Here is a 23,123-nt window from a genome sequence, read left to right on the forward strand (position 1 = left end):
ATATAGAAAGAAGGAATTCACAGAGTCTGAGAAGAGAAAAGTATCTCGGAGAACACCATTCCTTCCTGAACAGGAATTCTTTTCATGACATTAATCAATGAATTTATTTATTAAGTACCTACTCTGTCCCAAGCACTCTGCTAGGTGCTGAGAATATGAAGAAGAATAAAAACTTCCCCACTCTCAAGGGGCTTGCGTTCTTTAAGGAAAATTATATGTACAAATACCAGGATAAATATAAAGAAAATATATACAAAGTAAGCATAAGGTAGTTTTAAGGGGAAGGCTCTAGCAGCCTGGGAGGGGTAAATCAGGTCAATCCTCAGGGAGGAAATGTTACTGCAGCACAGAGGCAGAAATGAGGAGGGAGAGCATTCTAGGAATCAGAGCCCGAATGGGCAAAGACACAAAAAATAAAAGAGGGACCATCCTTTGTCAGGAAGAGCAAGAAGGCTAGTTTGACTGGATTGTGGAATTCATTAAAGAGTAATGCGTACTTAACCTTGAGAGTTGGACTGTAGCCTGGTTTTTAAACAGCTTTAAATCTCAAATAGAAGAATTTGTATTTGATCCTACAGGTAACAGGGAGATATAGGAGAATATGGAAGAGGGGATAGATGTGGTCAGACATGCAATAGGGGTATCTGTTGGAGGCTGTGTGAAGGATGGATTGGAGAAAAGAAAGACTTAGGCAGGCGGACGAGATAGAAAGCTCTTACAGTAATTTGGGTAAAAAGTGTTGAGGGCCTGAAATTAAGTGGTAGCCAAGGGAGTAAAGGGAAGAAAATAGATTTGAGATATGCTGTGGAGGTTTTTTAAAAATAAAATATACAATTTTACAACTGACTGGACCTAGAGAAGGTAAGGAACAGTCAAAAATTACTGTGGATGTAAGCTTGGAGACTAGAAATGTGGTAGTACCATTGATAGAAATTAAGAAATTTTGAGGAGGGGAGATTTTTAGGAGGAGAATTCAGTTCAACAAGCATTGCTTAAATAATAATAACTGGGACAATTAGGGAATCAATAAAAGGTGCTTGTAGGAAGTAAGATTTGAGCCTAGCCCTGAAAACAAGGGATTCCAGGAAAGTGAGGAAGGAGGACAATCCAGGTATGAAGGGACAGCATCCAAGGAGCAGTATGCAAATAGAAAATAGAATGTCATGGACACAGAACAGCTAATTGCCCAGCTTGGCCGAAATGGAGAGGGCTTGAGGAGAAGGAGGAGTAATAGAAGATCAGTCTGGAAAGGTAAGTTGGAGCCAGACTGTAATGGGCTCTGAATGCCAAATTGAGTAGTGGTATTCTATCCTAGAGGCACTAGGGAGCCCCCGAATCTTATTGAACAGTGGTGTGACATGGTCAGACCTGTGCTTTTGGAATATCAATTTGGAAATCAGTGTGAAGGCTGGATTGGAGAGGGGAGAGATTGGATACATGAAGACCAATTAGAGGTCATCACAATAGTCCACACAAGAAGTGTATAGTAGGGTGGTAATGGTATAACCTGAGAGAAGCGGATAGATGTAAACGATATTATTGAGTTGTTTGTTTTGTTTTAAAAACCCAGTTATTATAGAATCAGCAATTATATCTTTCCATTTTTTAATACTCTAAGATATAGCTCATCTAGTCATCCTGACTTATAAATTTCATCCTCTCTTATCATCTGTGCATTTATTTGCATGTCACCTCCCTATTAACTATTTTTATTCTGTCTTTATGTCCAAAGATCATTCTTCATGACAAAGAAAATAGAAGTCAAATAAGAGCTGAAGAGTTTTGCCTTCTCACCGCTATAATCATCCATCCATTTCAAACAGCAGGTCCTATCCCCTTTCTGATACTCCTCTTTTCCCAAATCTTCTAAAGCAAATGCATTTTATGATCTTTAGCATTCATCACTTAGCCTTACCTCATTCTGAATTCTAGGGCTCTTGACAAGCTTCTTATAGGAATGTGTCACTCCTATATTTATTCTACATATCTTCCTTTGTTTCCATTTTATGACCATGTCCTTAAAAGTATAAGTAGTTTGGTTGATGAGACCCCTTTACCTTATTCCCTTCATATAGCTTGGTCTGTCTGTCAGTCTGTCTGTCTCTCTTTTTCTCTCTCCTCTTCCTCACGGGAATTATTTCTTTTCATGTTTTCAGAATATCAGAATTCTTTAGTTCTTTCTATCCATCTTTGCCTGAGTCTTCCTATTGAATTTTACACCTTGGAATCTTACTTATTTCTCTAAAGTCTTTTGAAATCTGCTCTCCCAAAATCTAAGCTGGATGTCAGACTCTACCTAAATTTTTCTCACCTCTGTCACATATTCTAAAATAGACTAGTCACTTCCTATCAAGATTCTCGTAACTTCTGATCTTTGCAACAAGTTCTTTCTTCTAGACCAGAATTACTTCCAAGAAATCAGCTTCTCTCATTACAAGCTATCCTGTTGAGTAAATCATGATTGGTAATATGCGACTTTCTGCTTATATTCACCTGGTCACTCATAATTCTGACATTCAGAATATTAGTATGAGAAAAGTATCTGGGTTACTCATTCTACATTATGCCTTCTTCTAAAAATTCTAATGAGAAGGTTACAGATATGAAATCATACACTCTAAAGTGATGAAGCAGAATGAAGCAAAAAACACCTAGACATCATAGGAGCAAAAATCCTAGAAATGAGGATGACTTGATAATTTTCTAAAGTTTTATCTGTGAAAGCATTGCACTAAGTCTTCTAGAATGTGACTTCCTGCCTCCCTCCATCTTTATAGGCCATAGAATGGAATGACTGGAAGGCTTGACCAATGACTGAACGTTAGATTGGAGACCTTGAGTTTTAATTTGTAGAAGTTTATGTTTCAATATAGTTATTATGTAAATGTTGTTCTCTGCAACAGACAAATCTCCTTGGGGGCATTTTTGTCCCCGGTGCCTACCACAGTGATTGGATCGTAACAGATTCCTCATAAATGTTTGTTGATTTATTGATTTATATACCTTTTGGAAAAATTAAGTTGTCATTAGCAAGTAGACAAATTATTAAGCACTCTGTTATTGATAGAAGGAAAGAATACTGGCGGCTGTCCAGATTGTGAAACCACCCCTCACTGTGACACCATATTTTTGTGATAGTTTTATGATGTTTCCCAAACTTTTCATCTGTTTCCTCCTCCTTTCCAGGTAGTCTGTAGTATACTCCCTTTGCAGGGTATTTTCTGCTACCCTCTCCCATTAATGTTTACCCAAATATTCTTCATCATGCTCCCTATTTTGATATTTGGATTTCTGCAGTTTGTATTTCTTAAGATATTTCTTTTTTCTCTCCCCTCTTTAGCTATTTTTTTCCTTTTAGATGCCAGAGCTTTCTAGAGCCATAAGGCCATAAACATGTCTAGTTCAATTTGTCTTAGTAATGTTTGTAATGTAGAATTTGTAATACTTGCTTATTAGACACTTGGCATTTGTGAATATATTTGTGGTCATGGGTTTTACTGGTAGCTCATTTCTAGGATTTTTGCTCCTATGATGTCTAGGTGTCTTTTGCTTCATTCTGCTTCATCACTTTAGAGTGTATGATTTCATATCTGTGAGTACTCTCCTTACCAATACAGAGAGCAATTTGCTCCACATTTTAGTAGGTGGTTTTATGCATTTTTCTGACCTCACCTGGTGTTCAAACCTCTGATAATGATCCTTTATAAACAGCGTGGCTGATCCCCAGATGATAAACGTTCAGACCATCATTCATCCCTACAAAGAATCTTTTTCTGCTTGGTAGGGCTTACTAGAGGGTATGCTCCACTGGCCTCAAGTTAGAGAACCAAGCCATTGATATTTCAGAATTAAGATCAGCTATATGAGTGGAACTTCAGTGGAAAGCTTGGTTTGAGCCTGAGACATTTTCTTAATGAAAGGAGCATAGAGCATGATTATTGAGGAGCTATTGAATGATTCATGCTTATATTTGTACTTATATAAAAGCACTGTGTTGTTCAATCCTGTCTGACTCTTTGTGACCTTATTTAGCATACTGGAATGAGTTGCCATTTGCTTCCACAGCTCATTTTACAGACAAAGAAACTGAGGCAAACAAGGTTAAGTGACTTGCCAAGGTCACGCACGCAGCTAGTAAATTTCTGTGACTGGCATTAAACTCACAAAAAATCAGTTTTTCTGATTCCAGGCCCAGTGCTCTATCCACTAGCTCTCCATAGAAAAGCAAAAGGCATGTAACTGAAAAAATCTACATAGATAAGCTGCCCATCTTGGGAACTTGAAGAATTTTGAATGTTTGTTGAATATGTTTGCATGGTAGATGGATATGACTGGATGCAAACATTTCATTAAAAATTTTCATTTGGACATTTCCTTTATAACAATACTCAGTATTTTCAATTCAGTAAACATTTATTGAGGAGCTACTCTATGAAAGTCATCAAGTCATTTTCAATTCTCCTCATAACCCTTTTCAAGAATTCAGAGAATGAGGTTCAGTATTGCTTGAACTCTCACATGAAAGTTTGTTCTATGGAAAGCCAATTTAATATGTCTATAACCTCTTAGAATCTCATGTTTTAAAGTTCAATAATAACACATAACCTTAAAATAAAGGAAAGGATTAAACATTAAACTACAGACATAACTATGGTTGCATGATCTTTTAAAAGACAGCTCTGTAGTCAGAGCATGGACTAATAAAAACATATTTACATTGTAAATTTACTGTTTGTGATTTGTGTTTTGGAATGGGCCAGTAGTGGTTTGGGAGAGTGATTACGATGATGTTTCAAATTTTCTATCCCCTCCAATCTCACATTTTTCTGACTAGTTTGAAAAGTCTGCGAAGATATTCTTGGTCTGCAGTGACATCTAAAGAGTGAGTTGTTTGGAGGATGGAGTACTAGGAAGGTAGGAAAATTGGTTTGCTAAATTAAGGGCCAGGAAGACTTAAGTTTTTAATCACCTTAGTCACTTTTAGTCACATTTAGTTAGAAATCATGGTGAGCAAGATATATGATATGTATCAGACTGGCCTTTTCTCTGTTTCTAACACATTACATATTTTAAATTCATGTCTTCGAACTGGTAATCTTCCCATTGACCCCTCCCAATTCCTTAAATATACCTCAACGTTACTTCTGCAACTTGGGGTCTTACTCTTTCACTCAGACGGACCTCTCACACAAAACCTTTCTTAATTTTTCTAATTGTTAGTGCCCTCCATCCAAAACTATCTTCTGTTAACTATTTTGTATACATATAAATATATGGAGTGACTGGTTGGCACATTGTATAAGAATATTGGACCTAAAGTCACAAGATCTAAGTTTGAATCCTGCCTCAAACACTAACTGTGTGACCCTGGGTTGGTCACTTAACCTCTCTCAATTTCAGTTACCTCATTGGTAAAATGGGGATAGCAGTAGTACCTACCTCACAGACTTGTTTGTAAGCAGCAAAGGAGATCATATATGCAAAACTTTTTTAAGTCTAAAGAACTACATAAACTTTTATTAACTTTATGCTGCATTTCTTTTTATATATACTTGGTTTCCCTCATTAGAATATAAGCTCAATGTGAGTGGTTTCATTCTTGGTATGTGTAATATTGCTGATATCCAGTACAGTATTGGTATGGTGATGTATTTGTTGATTGATTTGTGTATAGATCAACTTCACCCTTCCCACTAGATTTAAATGGCCATGAGAATAACATAATTTTGCCTGAGAACTCTTTGTACAAGAGACTTATGGCCTTGTGGTTAGAATTATGTAAAAATGTTACTCTCTAACTCTGCTTTTTTAAAACGAGCTTTTTTTTTAAATCGACTCAAAGGAAAGTATTTTTTGAACTTTTTACAATAGCTATAAAATACTAAGATAAGAACACTTCTCCCCTAAAGGGCTGTAAAGGTGGCTGAGTAAAAAAGTATATTCATAATTGTATATGTCTTTTCCAAGGAACTGATAAGTTAAAAGTGGTGGTAGTTAAATTGAAGTTTAAAGTAGAAAAGTTAAATTCTGGAAATGGCAATGTAAGATGTCTCCTTGAAAAGGATGTGCTTGCTTTGGGCATCAAGGTTTTCAACAGTAAGTGGATGCTTTAGTGCCTGTTGACAGGATATTCATATAACGCAGGATGTTTGCTTCCCCTGTTCACCCTAGAATCATAGAATTTCATAATGAGAAGACAACTTAGAAAGAATCTGTTATATTCCCTTTATTTTCTAGGTAAGCAAACTGATTTTCAGAGAGGGAAAGCTCAGTTACATCAAGCTTGATGACAAATTTGGGTCAAGAAACCAGGTTTCCTGATTATCCGTTCACAGCTCTACAATTTCTTCACCAGACAGTCAGTAGGCATGTATTAAGCATCTATTCTGTACCCTGTGCTAAGTTCTGGAGATACAAAAAAGTAGGGAAAAGACAGTCCTTCCTCTTAGAGGATAGTCTCATGGGCTAGTTAATATTGCAAGCAACTATGTACAAACAAACCATAAACAGGGTATATGGGAAATAACCAAGATAAAAGGCACTAGAATTAAGACGGATTGGGAAGGGCTTCTTGTAGATGATGGGATTTTTAGCTAGAACTTGAAGGAATCCAGGGAATCCAGGAGGTGGAGGTGAAGAGAAAGAGTATTCCAGGCTTGGGGGACAGCCAGAGAAAATGCCCTGAGCTGACAGACGGAATGTCTTGTTTGAGGAACAGCTAAGGAGGTCGGTGCCACAGGTTCCAAATGTACATGCAGGGGATATAAAGTGGAAGAAGACTAGAAAGGTGTGTTGGGGATGGGACTAGTTTACTGGCAGAGGACTTCGTATTTAATCCTAGAGGTGACGTGGAGCCACTGGAGTTTATTAAGTGTTGGAGAGAGAGAGAAAGAGAGAGTGACCCACGCTCAGTCACTTTGGTAGCTGAGTAGATAGACTAGAGTAAAGAGAGATTTGTGGCAGGCATACCAACCTATAGACTATTGCAGTAGTCCAGGTGTGAGGAAATAAAGGACCTACACCACTATGATGACAGTATCAGAGGAGACAAGGGCGGTGGGATACTTGAGAGATGTGGCAGAGGTAAAATCTACAGATCTTGGCTACAGACTGGATATAGGGGTGGGGTGGGAGGAGAGGAGAGGTAGTTAAGAGTTGGGAGAATAAAGGCTATTATGCACAGCCTTTTCAAGAATGATAAATTTGATTCATCAGACCGTCACATAGTGTTTATGCAAGATGTCGTGTGAGTTTCAAGGAGCTGACATCATCTGCCAAGACTAGAAAAGAGAGGGTGCTTCCAAAGCCATCACTGGGTCATAGTAAACTGGGTTGATAATTCAACCCCAAACTAATTTTAGCCCTAGTGAAAAGAGTGAGGACTTTATTCTGACTTATTTAAATAGCTGTTTTGCATGCTTGATTCTTGTGTGTTTTTATCATTACATTCAACCTTCAACTTTCACGACCAGTGGGGAAATAGAATATATTTATGTATGTTCAATATCTAAAAAGTGTAATTGTAGACAGTTAACTTCTGTTTTCTTTATTGTTAAACCTATTGTTGGAATAGAAAACAATTAGCAAAATGGCCAAGTTTGGATTTTGTGTTCTCCCCCTCCCCCTATCCATGTTCCAGGGGAGGTACTAATAAACAGTAAAATGGCTTGAAAGTGGGCAAGAAGCATTGGATGGTATCTTAGCAATAAGCCATGAAATAATTGCGTTGGAAATAGATTGGTTTTAAAAAAGATTTAGCCTATAGTCACGCCCACACCTTATACAAACTTTGTCAAGTTGGGACTGTCATGCACAACAGAATGTATACTCCTGGATTTTACTTGTTCCACCGATTTGTGGGTAACTGTTCATTACACCTGCATGGAAGACAGAAGTTTGTGCTTCTTGTGAACCTGAGAAAAATTCATTTCCACATACTAACTTGATTCCCTCTATGCCCCCCTCTTTTTTTTTCCTAGCACAAATGGACCCCCGAGGCCTATCTCCCAGACAAATTAAAAGCGACAGTGATGATGATGACCTGCCAAATGTGACCTTAGATAGCGTTAATGAAACTGGATCTACAGCTCTTTCCATAGCCAGAGCAGTACAAGAGTAAGTATCACCTCACAACAGGATGAAGTAAGAATTGTCAAGGTGGTCATTAGATAATGGAAACCACTGTCTTCAGCTGGTGTGCAGATAGGTTGCTTTGACTTGGGGGTGGCACACATGTCTATACCTCTGCGTTCTGGAAGACGATTATGAAAAAGAAAAGATGAGTTTGTTTGTTTCAGTGGTAGTAAATATGTCAGGATGGTTAAAAAAATCAAATATAATTCTCTGAGGAATGTGATCTATACATATCCTTTTTACAGTATCTCCCACTCCCTTGTCTTCAGCTCTGAGATTTTTTTTACAAAGTTTTCTGAATGTTATCAGTATCCTTTCAGTCTGTTTTAAGAACTATCTCAAGTATAATAAGTTGGACATTTGTCATGTAGATGAAAGTGTGTGAGAAAGCATTTGGAAAATTAAAAAATGGGCCATCCATGAAAGTGAAGTTCTTTCATTTTCTTTTTCCAAGTTCTCAGTGGCCTTAAAGGTTCTTCATGACCTTTTATTAGTATTGTCTGCAGATATCTACAAAGAAATCCTTTGACAAGCAGTATGCATATATGTACATGTTGTTCTGAATCTAATAGCTTTGTAAAATTGTCTTCGCTGGGACAGTAGATAGTATTTGTAATTAGAGAACCTGATTAATCAAAGAGCCAGGCACTCACAATTTGCAGGTTTACAAATGTGTACTTTTGTGTTTTCATTCTTACTCCATGCTTGTCTGACACATGAGCAGGAGAGCTAATCAGTTCTTAGACTTCATTAAAAGAAGCACGAATGGTGGTCGTGTACTCTCATGCCAATTCTGTATGCTGCATTTCAGAAGAAACAGAGGCAAAGTGGAGCATTAGCAGGGGATGATGAGCAGGAAAGTCCTGAGAAGACTAGGAAATGTGCCATACTAAGCCCAGTTGGGCATTCCTACCAAAAATTTTACTATTTGTTTTTAGAATTAATTTTTTAAAAAATTTTGAGTTGCAAATTGTCTTCCTCCTTAGTACCCCTCCCTGACTCATTAATAAGGTAAGAACAATGGCATCGATTTTATATATATTAATTTATTTAACTTTTAACATTTCATTTTCACAAAATTTTGGGTTCCACATTTTCTCCCCTTTTGTCCCCTCCCCCACCCCAAAACACCAAGCGTTCTAATTGCCCCTGTCTGCCAATCTGCCCTCCCTCCCTCCCCACCCCTTCCCTTTGGAAGGCAAGCAATTCAATATAGGCCAGATCTGTGTAGTTTTGCAAATGACTTCCATAATAGTAGTGTTGTATAAGACTAACTATATTTCCCTCCATCCTATCATGTCCCCCATTACTTCTATTCTCTGTTTTGATCCTGTCCCTCCCCATGAGTGCTGACCTCAAATTGCTCCCTCCTCCCATTGCCCTCCCTTCCATCATCCCCCCCACCCTGCTTATCCCCTTATCCCCCACTTTCCTGTATTGTAAGATAGATTTTCATACCAAAATGACTGTGCATTTTATTCCTTCCTTTAGTGGAATGTGATGAGAGTAAACTTCATGTTTTTCTCTCACCTCCCCTCTTTTTCCCTTCACTAAAAAGTCTTTTGCTTGCCTCTTTTATGAGAGATAATTTGCCCCATTCCATTTCTCCCTTTCTCCTCCCAATATATTTCTCTCTCTCTGCTTGATTTCATTTTTTTTTTAAGATATGATCCCCTCCTCTTCAGTTCACTCTGTGCACTCTGTCTCTATGTGTGTGTGTGTGTGCGTGTGCATGTGTATGTGTGTTATCCCACCCTGTACCCAGATGCTGAATAGTTTCAAGAGTTACAAATATTGTCTTTCCATGTAGGATGTAAACAGTTCAACTTTTGTAAAGTCCCTTATGACTTCTCTTTGCTATTTACTTTTTCATGCTTCTCTTCATTCTTGTGTTTGAAAGTCAGATTTTCTTTTCAGCTCTGGTCTTTTCATCAAGAATGCTTGAAAGTCCTCTATTTCACTGAAAGAACAATTTTTCCCCTGAAGTATTATATTGAGTTTTGCTGGGTAGGTGATTCTTGGTTTTAGTCCTAGTTCCTTTGACTTCTGGAATATCCTGTTTCACGCCCTTCGATCCCTTAATGTGGAAGCTGCTAGATCTTGTGTTATCCTGATTGTATTTCCACAATACTTGAATTGTTTCTTTCTAGCTGCTTGCAATATTTTCTCCTTGATCTGGGAACTCTGGAATTTGGCCACAATGTTCCTAGGAGTTTCTCTTTTTGGATCTCTTTCAGGCGGTGATCTGTGGATTCCTTGAATACTTATTTTGCCCTCTGGTTCTAGAATCTCAGGGCAGTTTTCCTTGATAATTTCATGAAAGATGATGTCTAGGCTCTTTTTTTGATCCTGGCTTTCAGGTAGGCCCAAAATTTTTAAATTGTCTCTCCTGGATCTATTTTCCAGGTCAGTTGTTTTTCCAGTGAGATATTTCACATTATCTTCCTTTTTTTCATTCTTTTGGTTTTGTTTTGTGATTTCTTGGTTTCTCATAAAGTCATTGGCCTCCATCTGTTCCATTCTAATTTTGAAAGAATTATTTTCTTCAGTGAGCTTTTGAATCTCCTTTTCCATTTGGCTAATTCTGCTTTTGAAAGCATTCTTCTCCTCCTTGGCTTCTTGAACCTCCTTTGCCAATTGAGTTAGCCTATTTTTCAAGGTGTTATTTTCTTCCGCATTTTTTTGGGTCTCCTTTAGCAGGGTGCTGATCTGTTGTTCATACTTTGCTTGCAAGTCTTTTATTGCTCTTCCCAGTTTTTCCTCCACCTCTCTATCATGATTTTGAAAATTGTTTGGGCTCTTTAAGACCTTTTCCCAGAACTGATCCCATTGAGTGGGCTGGGATTTAGAAGCACTGACTTCCTTGTCTTCCCCTGATGGTGAGCACCACTCTTCCTCATCAGAAGGGAGGGGAGGAGAAACCTGCTCACCAAGAAAGTAACCCTCAATAGTCTTGGTTTTTTTCCCTTTTCTGGGCATTTTCCCAGCCAGTGACTTGAGCTCTGAATATTCTCCTCACACCCACCTCGCCTCCAGATCCTCCCAGCCCGCACTTGGGGTCTGAGAATCAAATGCTGCTTCCCAGCCTCAGTGCTTTGGGCGGGGGCAGGGCTGCTATTCAGTGTGAGATTAAGTTCAGGTGCTGAGGTTGGGGCAGGGCCGCCTCACGGGCTTAGTTCCCTCAAGGGGTTTATGCAGAGACCTTCAACAATGGATCCGGGCTCCTGCCTGCTTGGGGAGCCGCGGTCTGCTCCCGCCTCCGCTGTTGCCTCCCGGGGGGCCTGAGTTATGGGGGCACCCCACTCCCCTCTCGACCCGCCAAAGAGACCCTCTCACTGACCTCTTGTCACCTGTGGGTGGAGGGACCCGTGTGGCCGTTGGAGATCCCGTCCCTGAAGCCTGCTCGGATCTTTTCCTCTCGGTGCTGCGGCCACGGCAGGGCTGTACTCAGCTCCCAGTCCCGGCGCCCAGTCCGCGGCGCGAAGGACCTTTTGCGAGAGGTTTGCAGGTCTCTCCGGAACAGAAATCTCCCTTGCTCCAATGTTCTGTGGCCTCTGGGTGCAGAATTCACCGTGAGTTACTTCTTTGTAGATGTTCTATGGGTTGTGGGTTCGGAGCTATGTGTATGTGCGTCTTTCTACTCCGCCATCTTGGCTCCGCGCCCCCCCCCCCCCCCCCCCCCCCCCGGCATCGATTATATGTGTAAAATCATATAAAACATATCTCCATGTTTCAAAAAAAAAAAAGAGCAAGTACAGTAAAGAAATTTTTAAAAGTTGTGCTTCATTCTGCATTCCTACTCCATCAGTTCTTTTTCTGGAGGTGGAAAGCATTTTTCATATTAAGCCTTTGGCATGGGCGTGATCCTTGTATGATCAGGGTAGTTAAACATTCACAATGGTTCATCATACAGTATTGTTGTTAGGGTGCATGTTGTTCTCTTTGGTTCTACTTACTTCACTTTGTATCAATCCATATAAGTGTTTCCATCCTGTTCATCAATTTTTTTATAGCACAATAACATTCCATCACAATCATAAACCACCATGTGTTCAGATATTCCCTGATGGATAGGCATCCCCTCAGTTTCCAATTCTTTGCCACCTCTAAAAGAACTCCTGTAAATACTTCTGTATATATAGGTCCTTTTCCTTTGATCTCTTTGTGATACAGATCTTGTAGTAGTAGTAGTAGTAGTGGTAGTAGTAGTAGTAGTAGCAGCATTAGCTGCCATTGTGACTTTAGGCAAGTCACATATCATTTCTTTTACCCTGTTTTTTCACCTGTAAAATTAGAAGATTCAAAGGTTCCTCTGACTAAAATTGGAAATTCTGTGAATTGTGTGACTGTGATTAGTGAAATCCGAATTACCATAGTGATCCCTCATCCTCACCTTTTGTTTTCAGCTTGTAGAATACATTGTGTTGAGTTCCTCTCAGAGCAATTTTTTTTGAAAAATCAGATGGACAAGTAGTGCACTGAAGAGGGACGGGATTGGATAGTCTTCAGATGTGAGTTATTATTTGTAAGACACCATGTTAGTAAATATCTGGGGGAAAAAATGAATGGGGAAGTTGCCAACCTTGTCTCTATCTGTGCTCCCACATATGATATCTTTCCAGTACTATAATATGGTTTCACTACAACAAAAATTGTGTGTGTATATGCTTGTGCCTTGGGAAATGCCTGATTCATTATTCATAGAGCTGTTTTCATTAAACCATTTGGAAAGTGTACACCAGTCTGTCACCTGGGAAGCCCTACAGCTAGAGGCAACATAAAGAGTTAATTAGCCATTATTTAAGAAAGAAAGGAGATGGCAGTAAATGCTGAGAAGTGCTGAGATGGTTTTAGGTGATTTTTTTTTTTTTTATGAAGGATTATTTGACCAAGAGAATTAAAATTTAGGTGTCTTGGAAAATACAGCTGTGCCACATCACGGAAGCCCTTTCTTGTAAATCATTTGAGTCAGGGCAACTACTTCACTTAAATGAAGTTAAATTTAGAATTTTCTCTTTCCCCATATACAATCCCTGGTCTCTCTCAGAGTTGTTCTCTTACTGTACCACTATGTTAATCTACCTCTTCATTTTGCTTATTTAGACTGCCTGAAAGGAATGAAACACTCCGTGTCAATTAATAGCTTTTAAAACAAAACTTTTAAAATTGATTTTACTACAAGAAAGTAAAAATAAAATAAGCCAAATTGAAAACTTTCTAACTCTATATGATTATAAAGTTTTCAGGAAAAATTGTGTTTGGCAAAATGTTTGTCTGGTTTTCTTTAAAAATTAGTAGAGCGGCTATTGAATCCAAACCATAATTGAGTTTTCCCTCAATTGAAATGGATATTCTTCTTTGTATTTTCTAAGAGTGACTGTAAACAAGACATGAAAATCGTAACACAGTGAAACACAGCCATATCATGTTAACATACCTTTTTATCAGTGCATTTGGGAATGTTATGCTCTTTTTCTCTCATCTCCAGGTTTATGCTACCCTGAAGGGGTAGAGATAGTAGGAAGGTACAGTGGAGAAATCTCAGTTCACTTACACAGCCCAGTGACCTCATCAAACCTCATATGAAATCATTTTCACCTCCATTATGCCCGTTTTATTTTCACCCAAGAAAAGTGAAATCTTAAATTGCAAGGTACAACAGGTTATTTTCCCATTCAGTTATATACAGGAAGCTGATATGAACAGTGTTTCTTGATATTTTCTTTAGAAAGTAGACTTAGCACTACTGTAAGGGTTAAAAAATAATAGGTATTGGCATTCTTGGTAAATGAATATCATTAACCATCTTGCCTATGGAGAGACAAACACCTGATATGTTTCTGTTCATGCTGGCAGAGCTCAATAAATGGTGTTGGCTCAGTGACTGACAGATGGAGATAGAGACCTAGCAACTAGAGCTGGCTCTGTCAGCAGCATTTCAAAGCTTGGAATAATGTAGAACATTTTCAGTATCTCAGCCTGCCATATTTACAAGCAAGGTGAGGGCCGAAGTGCTACCACACACATCACGCTACCGTAAGAGATGGATCTGTTCTGTGGGTTTGGGGGCTGCTGGTAGGCAATGTACACACATGCCCCCGTTTTCAAAATCAGAAATCCAGCTTCAAGCCCCGCTGGAGAACAAGTGTCTGTGTTGTGTCCAGCTCAATTCAACAAACATTTTGAAAACACCTACCATTTATGTAAACAGAGAATTTGTGTAAATGCACGGGAAAGAGGAGATTTACAGATAAAAGCCTTCATCATCAAGAGTATAAAGGATTCAGATGAAGGGAATTCCAAAGTATATCAGATGCTCTCATTTTACAAGCTTTCTTTTGTGTGTCTACATATAAGGTATTATGGTAGGGAGGAGAGGCAGGGGAGAACTAAGAATGATATAAAGTAGAAGATGAGGAACTTCTTAAAAAGTGAGGGCTACCAGGGAAGGTTTCCCTAAGGAAAAGGAAGGATGGAGTTGGCTAGCACCAAGGGAGCAGGATAGTATCATTTGACAGCTATGACTTCTCTGTAACCTGAGAACAAGGACTCTTTATCGACTTCCCCATGGTCTGTCTGTCTGCCTGTTGTGTCCTTGGGTGGAATGCACCAACATGTATACATGATATCACCATTCAGAAGGGCAAATGATATAGTTCTCTTGAATTGTGCCGAAGGCTAGAATGCAAAACCAAAAATTCATTGACCTTTATGGCTACAGGGTTTGTTGCATTACTAGATGTTGAAAAGCATTAATAGCAGAGTGTCTAGAGAGCTGGTGTGAGAGTCAGGTGGTCCTGGGTTCCCATCCTCCCTCTGACACACACCAGCTTTGTGACCTGGGGCAGGTCACTTGACTTTTCTATTCCAGAACAAATGTCTGTCTGCATTGATAGAGAGAGTCATTTCATCAGGAATTCCCCCAGGAATTCTACACCTCCCCCAACTTGCCCTTAAACCCTCTAATGTTAAAATAATTGTTTTTCAGAGAATCTGTTCTCTAAATCAAACATAAGAAAATAGAGCAAAATATATTCTCTGCCGCTTCCTGTGTGACCTTCCGTAAATCACTTTACTTTTCTGAGGGTCAGTTTCTTTAGCTATAATATTAATAAAAGATTATTTTCAGTGCTTCTCTTGTGTAATTGTTTGAGGAATCAAATCAGTTCATAACGTCAAAATACTTTGTAAAATGATATCAACCATACTCATCTAGGAATTTTATACAAGGCATGATTGTTTATCAGTTGGAATTCCAAGTTTAATTTTTTTAATGGTATTGTTTTGTGAACCCATCAAGCAAATAATTGCACTGGCCTAAATTAGTGTAAACATATAAAGCAACTTATTTTAAAATTTATTTTTATTTCAATTATTTTAATTGACCAAGCTTTAGAAAGTTCGTTTTGGACCTGGAAAAAGCGTGTCTCCTAAGTAATATTTGTAATGTTTCTAAAGTGATTTCCTCTAGGGAGAAGAATATTACTGGAATCAGCAATATGATTGATTATTTTTGTCAGCAGAAATACTGTGTATCTGCAGAAGTTTTTGTTTCACTTTTCTCCCAGTCACATTCACGTATGGATAGTGGAATGAGAACTGACTTTGAATGCTGGTGCCTACACTTACTGTGTATAAACCACAAATGCTAGGGGTCTTTTAATGGCAACTCACAGCTTTCATGTCTCTGATGCTTCCTCATAGGTTGTCTATATAATGAGGGGTGTTGGGGAAGGGACGAAGCATTTATACAGCACCTGCTGTTTGCTAAGCACTTTACAAATAATCCTTCATTTGCTCCTTACAACAACCAGCAAGGTTGATGCTTTTATCATCCCCACTGTACAGCTGAGAAAACTGAGGCAAATAAAGGTTAAATGACTTGCCCAGAGTCATAGAGCTAGTAAGTGCCCAAAGCCAGATATGAACTTACGTCTTCCTAATTCCTGGCTTACTGCATCATCTGGTTTCCTCTAATGCTAAATAACCTATAATTGACTTTATTTTGCATGCTGATCTGAATAAATTGACTTGGTTTTTGTTATAAAATTAATGTTTTGAAACCACTCTGATAATTCAAAGCTGAATTTCTTACTTTCTGGTGATCGTGTAAGCAAAGGTAAATAAACATTAAATTTGTTTCCAAAAGAAAGGTTATTCATCATCGTAGGATTGCTAAATTATAAAAGGGAGAGAATGTACATACTGTATTTGTGGTGAGCACTGTGTATAATTCTCTGTGGTTTTTTAGATGAAATATAAAGACATGTTAGACAAGTTGAACCTATTCCAGATACATTTCAAAACATATGACTCCAAATTTTTAAGTACTGTGATGTTCTGGTTTAGTTAAATATCTATATACATACGCAATATATATATGCAACAACTGACCACAAGTCTCAAAAATTATTAGTATCTAATTGAAGGGTAAACCTTTTCCGCACACGACCTTTTTTTCTCTTTTCGTACTTACGCCTTAGCTATAATTACTTTGTGTATTTATCTCATTTGTATTTCTTGGCATTTGTTCTTAATAGATGTATCCTGAGTATCTCTGTAGCTCACACATTTGTGATATATGGATGATATAGATACCGTGTGATAATGTAAACCTATTAATATGCTTTACTACAAGTTCTCCTAGTCATTCATCACAGTTTCGTTTATTAATGCCATCAGTGACATTATCCATGATCTGTGCTATCTTTGAAATTAACCCAATTCACTAGTACATGGCCTCCTCCATTATCAATCAAATGGCAGAGACGCTCTTCTTGTCAACCGTAAAATATAACCATTGTACCATTACTTACCTGTGCTTTATATTATCTTTCTGCTCCCTTAAATCTCATTTAAATATATGTGCCCACGTTCATCAAATGAAAGTCAAAAATGTAAGTCTTTATCTGCATGGATTAAATAGAGATTCCTCTTTCTAGTGTTCAGGGACTTCCTTAGTCTGCCTCTAATCGACCTTTTCTAGCCTTATTTTCCAGAATTCTCTGCATGTTTATTGTAACAGTGAGACTGGACTCTTAAACTGTTGCTAAAACTCCTCATTCCGTCTCATGCATGCATTTACAAAGCCTTCCCCAATTCAGAAATGCATGCATTTACAAAGCCTTCCCCAATTCAGAAATGCATCATGTCCTTGTCTCTGACCAGATTTTTTATTTTGCATTCTTGGTTTTATGATGTCCCTAATTACCTCTGCAGATTACCTTGTAAGGGATAGAGCATTGAATTTGGAATAAAGATCTGGGTTCAGCGTCTGTCTCCGAAACCTACTAGCTGAATGACCAGGGACAAGTGACCTAATTTCTCAAAGCCTCAGTTTCCTTGTCTGGAAAGTGGGGATAGTAGTTCCTATTGGACTTGCCATAGATTGTTATTATAAGGCTCAGCTGAGAGAATTCAGTCTGGGCGCTTTTGCAAACTTCAAAATGCTTTATAAATACCAGGTGTTATTATTTACCTATAATATTGTACATGTTACATGTCCTCAGTATAAAATAAACTTCCTGAGGATTGAGACTTGAATTTTTTTCTTGTGTTTACAGTTTCTAGCACAATGTCTTGCACATAGTAATCACTAAATGATTGTTTGAATTGAGCTGAATGGAGAATATTATAAATAAATACAACGTAGCTCATACACTATGAAATCACAGACATTTGAGAGTCGGTGTTATGTATTGGAAAGACTATTAGATTTGGAGGAGGACTAAGATTTTAATTCTGCTTATGCCACATTTGACTATGTAAATCATTCAAACTGTCTTAGTTTTAATGTCTTCATCTGTAAAATGGTGATAACCTATAACATGGTATATGGATAGATTACTAGACTTGGAACCACCCAAGTACAACTCTTACCCTTATTAGCTGCATGAGCCAAGATGAGTCGCTTAACATCTCTGTACTTCCTTCTTCATCTGTGAAATGAGTGGATTAAAGTTAGTGCCCCCTGAGATTTCTTCTGGCTCTTAATGTGTCAGTCTATGGCATACCTAGAGAGATTGTTGTGTGCATCAGATAACATAATGCATTCTGAGTATTTTGTAAACCTTAAAGAGCTATACAAGGGTGTCCCAGAAGTCTTAGTCCTGTTTTAAGCTTTCATAGCTTTAAATTGGACTAAGACTTTTGGCTAAAATTTCATTCCGACTCTACACACTTAAAATTTCACTGAAATTTTTAGACTTGAGATACCCTGTATAACTAGATCTCATTCCCCAAAAGAGGGGAAAAAAAAACAAACCTTAGCAATCTACATAATAGGGAAGGCAGTTTTTACTTCTTTGTTTACAAAAGAGTTAAAAAATGACACATAAATAAAAATTATCATATTTTCCTGACTGCTGGGGGAGGAGGGTTAATGGAAATCAGTCAAGTAACATGGCTAGTTAAAATATAAAATTTCCTTGAAAAATTTTATTCTTTCTTAATTTAAGTTCAATTCTACCTTGCCTGGATATTTGGAGACTTGCTTCAAAATTATAATTTTATAATTACAGAAGTTAGTATTTAAGAGAAATTTTCTTGCCTGTGGAAGAAGTTAAATTGGACTGATTGTTTCAAGTTTGTCCTATGATATTCTCTAAGTATTTACATTTTTAAAAATAAATGTAGGCATATATTTTCTAGAAGGTTCTGTTGGGTTTTATGAACTCTTCTCCCTAGACTCACTAAATTCATTTAGCACACTGTTTAATGGTTATATGAAAAAAAAAATCAATAGTAAGAGGTATGGTAATCACATTTATTGAGCTCTTGATTTCTAAGTTTCACCATGTAAACTCCTCTCCAGGGCTTACACTCTCACAAATGTTTGTTTTCTTTTGCCGAGAATAGGGGAAAATGGAGCTGAAAAAAAAGATTCATTTCAGCGGAACAAGCCAAGTAACAAACAAATATGGCGATACATGGTTGTGTTCAGCTTGTAAACTCAAATTAGCATTGATTGCTTCTAGTAAACAGGATGGCCAAGTGAAACTGCAGTTTTTTTTTTCATTTCTATTCCTATCTTCCCAGTCGTTGTATCCATCGTTTATTCATTCTTTGTTGAAACAAACATTTAGTGCCCACTGTAAACAGAACGCTCTTCCTTCAAGTTTAGATCAGACACCATCTGTGCCCTTCATGATGCTTATAATCTAGTGTGACCTGCAAAGTAGGTGCAAGCATGAGGATGTTGTTCTGATAACTAAGGCAAAAGAAAAGTTTAGCTATATATTTCAGGTAGCACTTTTGTCTTTAATTATATATAACTCAGTTATAATTGTATGTAATTTGCTTATTTCTTCACATCAATTAATTGTACATGTGTATGGACAATGATAATGATGTAAGAAATATTTTATTACCACTGGAGTAAAGTAGATACACGTATCTTCCATTATGGAAAGAAAGCCAAGAAAAAATAAGCATTGTATTTTCATTATTACAAGAATAAGTGAATATGAAAAGGGAGGATGCCTTTAGAATGAAACTGCTTGTGTGTAAGGACTGTTTGTTTCATCCTTTGACTTTCTATCCTCAGAGACTCCCAAATATCTGGTATGTAATACGTACTTAATCACTGTGTGTTGATTGATTGATACAAGAAATACATTTCATTCTCTGGCAGATTCTTTGGAAAGAAAGGCGTCACAATAATATAGCAATTTTTTTCATTATGTTGTATATATTTTGTATTTAGTGGGTTACTTATATGTCATCTGTCAAATTTATTCTCTGGTAGTCCAAAAGGGCTTTGCGAAAGCTTTAAGAAGAGTCCCACAGAGCACATATCAGAATATAGTTTCAGCACTTGGCAAGTCCTGAGTAATCAAGAAAGTTGATTTGGTAAGGAAATGACTAGAAGTTTAGAGGTTTTCACCAAAGGACATCTTCATTTTCATTTTGGATTGGACAGTCTACATTGTGGATTTAAAGTACTCATTCATTATTCATCCCAATGGACTTTTAAAACTTTACTATTCTGACTTGGTGTGTAGTTTATTTAACAAGCGAAACCAAACACTTCAAGTCAGAAAGCGAAGAGCAGTTTTTAAAATGTAAGAACACAGAAACCAATAGCGATAGTCTCAGATACCCCCCCAAAAATCAACCCCTCAATATAGCTATCAACTTCAAAAGTAATCCCTTATATCCTTAAGTTTATCTAAATTATTTGTATTTAGATTACTTAGATTTTTGTCTCACAAATTTTCTTACCCCCTTGATATCTTGAAAAGTTAAGATTACAAAGGTGCACTAAAAATAATTGCATTAAAAATTGCCAGATGTGAACTTAAGCAATGAGTCATTCATGTATTCAAATAAATCAGGTTGAAATTAAAGAAAAAAAATAAAGGTATCTTTTATCTACTTTTATTTCCAGTTTTGTTTCGTTTTTATCTCACATTGTTTATGAGGGCTGTCTTCCTTTATAACTTCAAGAGATAACCAATGTTATGCGTTCTGCTGGGTATGTGTGCCTCCTGGTTAATTGGGATTGGATAGACCCTCAGAACCCTCACAGGAAATGTAGATTATATGCAACTTATCCTTTATATCAATGTCAGAATTCAAATTCATCTAGTCATCAAAAATATAATATTAATTTTATTTATGCAGTGTTGCTGAAAACTGTAATAAATCTGATATTCCTTTTTATTATTATGGATTAGACACTAAACGATGTGAAATGTATTTTATATTGATGTTTTGGCCTATTTTTAGATGTTGCTTCCCTTTTTTGAAAGTTTAATATCACAGAGAGTTGTGACTTTTAACCAAACCAAGTGGAATAGTGCAGTATCCCTGCCTGAGATTAAAGAGGTTTTATGGTTCTTGTGTTTGTAGATATTTGTTGATATTCATTTACATTTAATTGGCGTTTCTGTGAAAACTGGATAGGACACAAAAGAAATGGAAGACATTGCCAGTGTTCTCCGGAGTTGACAAGATAATTGAGAGACAGACTCGCTGATGGGAACATACAACCGTGAGCCTGAGCATGTGTGCACAACACAACAGTTGAGTAGCAAAAAAGAGAGCGTGTGATTAGGTGCTGAAATGAGGGATGCAGAAAAATGTCTGGGAGCTCAGAGAAGATCGATCTGGATTTCAGAGGTCAGCAAAGGCCTCAAGTCAGAGGCAAAAATTGAGCTGGACCCGGAAGGATGATTTGGATCTACATAGAAAGAGGTGACAGTCAGTTTTCGGTGGTAAGGACACAGCTTGAGCAAAGCCTTAGCATTAGGAACAAGTCTGTGGTACTGAGGAGGACGTATAATCAGCTTGCCAGCATCCCTTTCTGGTACCAACCAGCTTTTTCAGACTGTTGCTGCATTCCTGCCACTCTAGGCAAAAATGGCTCTCTATTCCCCAGCCCCCACCCCTGTTACACACTTTTCCCTATTTCCTCATGTCCTTCAGTCTTCCTGCAGTCTCCCTCCTTGTTCATCACAGAAGCTCAGAGTTAAGACACGTCAAAGCTCATCTAGCCCTCTTCTCTGGTTCAAGTGAGGCAATATTTGTAAATCAAAATGAGATAATATTTGTGCCATTCCTGACACATCGTAGACGCTATATAAATGCTTATTCCTTTTTTCCTTCCCTTCTCTCACCAATCAAAATCCAACCTGTTCTTCGAGTCTCCTTTCCAATGCCCCTTCTCTAGAAACTCTTCCTTTTCTATGCTGTCCTGAAGTGACTTCTCCCTCCTGGGAAGTTGTTTGTGCGTTTTTTGTTTGGATAACTCACCTTACAATCATTACTCTCTGACCATCTTCACCGTGTTGAAAATGAGGACTGCACTCCCGGATGCACCTACCCTGCTTTGAGTGGTGAGGCTTTTGTTTTATCTGGTCCAGAACCAGGCCTCCATGTTTCCTTCTCTTCCTCCCCAATTTTCAATCCCCCTAGATATGCTGTTTTCTCTCATTAGAATGTAAGGTCATTGAAGGCATCTGCTGTCTTGTTAGCTTGTATATGTATCTCCAGGCCTGACACATCATGAACACCTAATGCTTTATCTTTCTGCCTATCTGTCTGTCTGTCTATCTGTTTGTCTGTCTGCCTGTCAGCCTATCTACCTATCTACCTACTTATATAATCTGTCTTGAACTGACATGTAAATAATGTATTCATTTATTTTTGGTTATCCCATTCAATTTTAACCACTTTTGGAATTATATCTTATGCTTTTTGGATGTTCTTCAGCGTCTGGAATCTTATACAGAATAGATAACCCATAAATAAATATTGATTTGATAAGATATTATGTAATACTAAAATTTAAGGTGTGATCTATCGGTGGAAGGTAGTTTATAAAGAATGTTGAACACAAGGCTAAGGATTCTGGATTTTTTCACTTAGGCTTTAATTCTTTTTAGCTAGGATAATAAAGAGTAGTTGTACTTTAATTTCAGTATATATGCTAGCTTGGGGAGGGGGGTAATAATTGTAGACTGGCAAGAGCTCTGAGACAGAATTGCTGTGGAGAGCTAAGGACCTAAAGGTCTCGCTGATGCCAGCAGAGGGCAGCAGCAACCTTGCTCAGGTCTAGTGTTGAGCCAGGTGCTCCAAGTGAGGAATGGGGCAGATCTGGTATGTAGCTTATCGACCTAGGTTTTGTGCTTGGGAATCTTACCAAAGCAAGGAGAAGGGAGCAAGAAACCGTGACAGAATCAACAGAGGGAACAAGCAGTAGGAAACAGAGATCGAGGCAGGTAAGCAAAGTATAGATGATACAAAACAGAGCAAAAGTAAGCAGGTTGACACCAAAAAGCAAGTGACCAGAGACTGGAACCAGAGAAGCTAAATGTACAATAGTGGCCAGCTAACATGGCCAAGGTTAAATTCTGATTGTCAGGCACCCGTGGGGACTGAATGATTTGAGATTCCCTCTGGCCTTGTCAGTTGCACTTTCTGAGTTTTTTAAAGGATTGGTACCCCCCTTGCCCTACAGCAAGACAGAAGGTGCTTAAGAAACCATT

The 23,123-nt window shown here is 37.9% G+C and overlaps 1 protein-coding gene across 4 annotated transcripts in view; it reads left to right on the forward strand.

Moving 5' to 3' along the window:
- KLF12 (KLF transcription factor 12) overlaps nt 1-23,123 on the forward strand; it is a 561,576-nt gene that overhangs the window by 412,508 nt on the left and 125,945 nt on the right. For all 4 annotated transcript variants that reach the window (XM_072622304.1, XM_072622303.1, XM_072622305.1 and 1 more), the window contains one exon: nt 7,980-8,115. In XM_072622304.1, the coding sequence (XP_072478405.1) occupies nt 7,980-8,115 (136 nt within the window). The remainder of the gene's footprint in view (nt 1-7,979; nt 8,116-23,123) is intronic.

The sequence above is a fragment of the Notamacropus eugenii genome, chromosome 6 (assembly GCF_028372415.1).
Source record: "Notamacropus eugenii isolate mMacEug1 chromosome 6, mMacEug1.pri_v2, whole genome shotgun sequence".
Lineage (NCBI taxonomy): Eukaryota > Metazoa > Chordata > Mammalia > Diprotodontia > Macropodidae > Notamacropus > Notamacropus eugenii.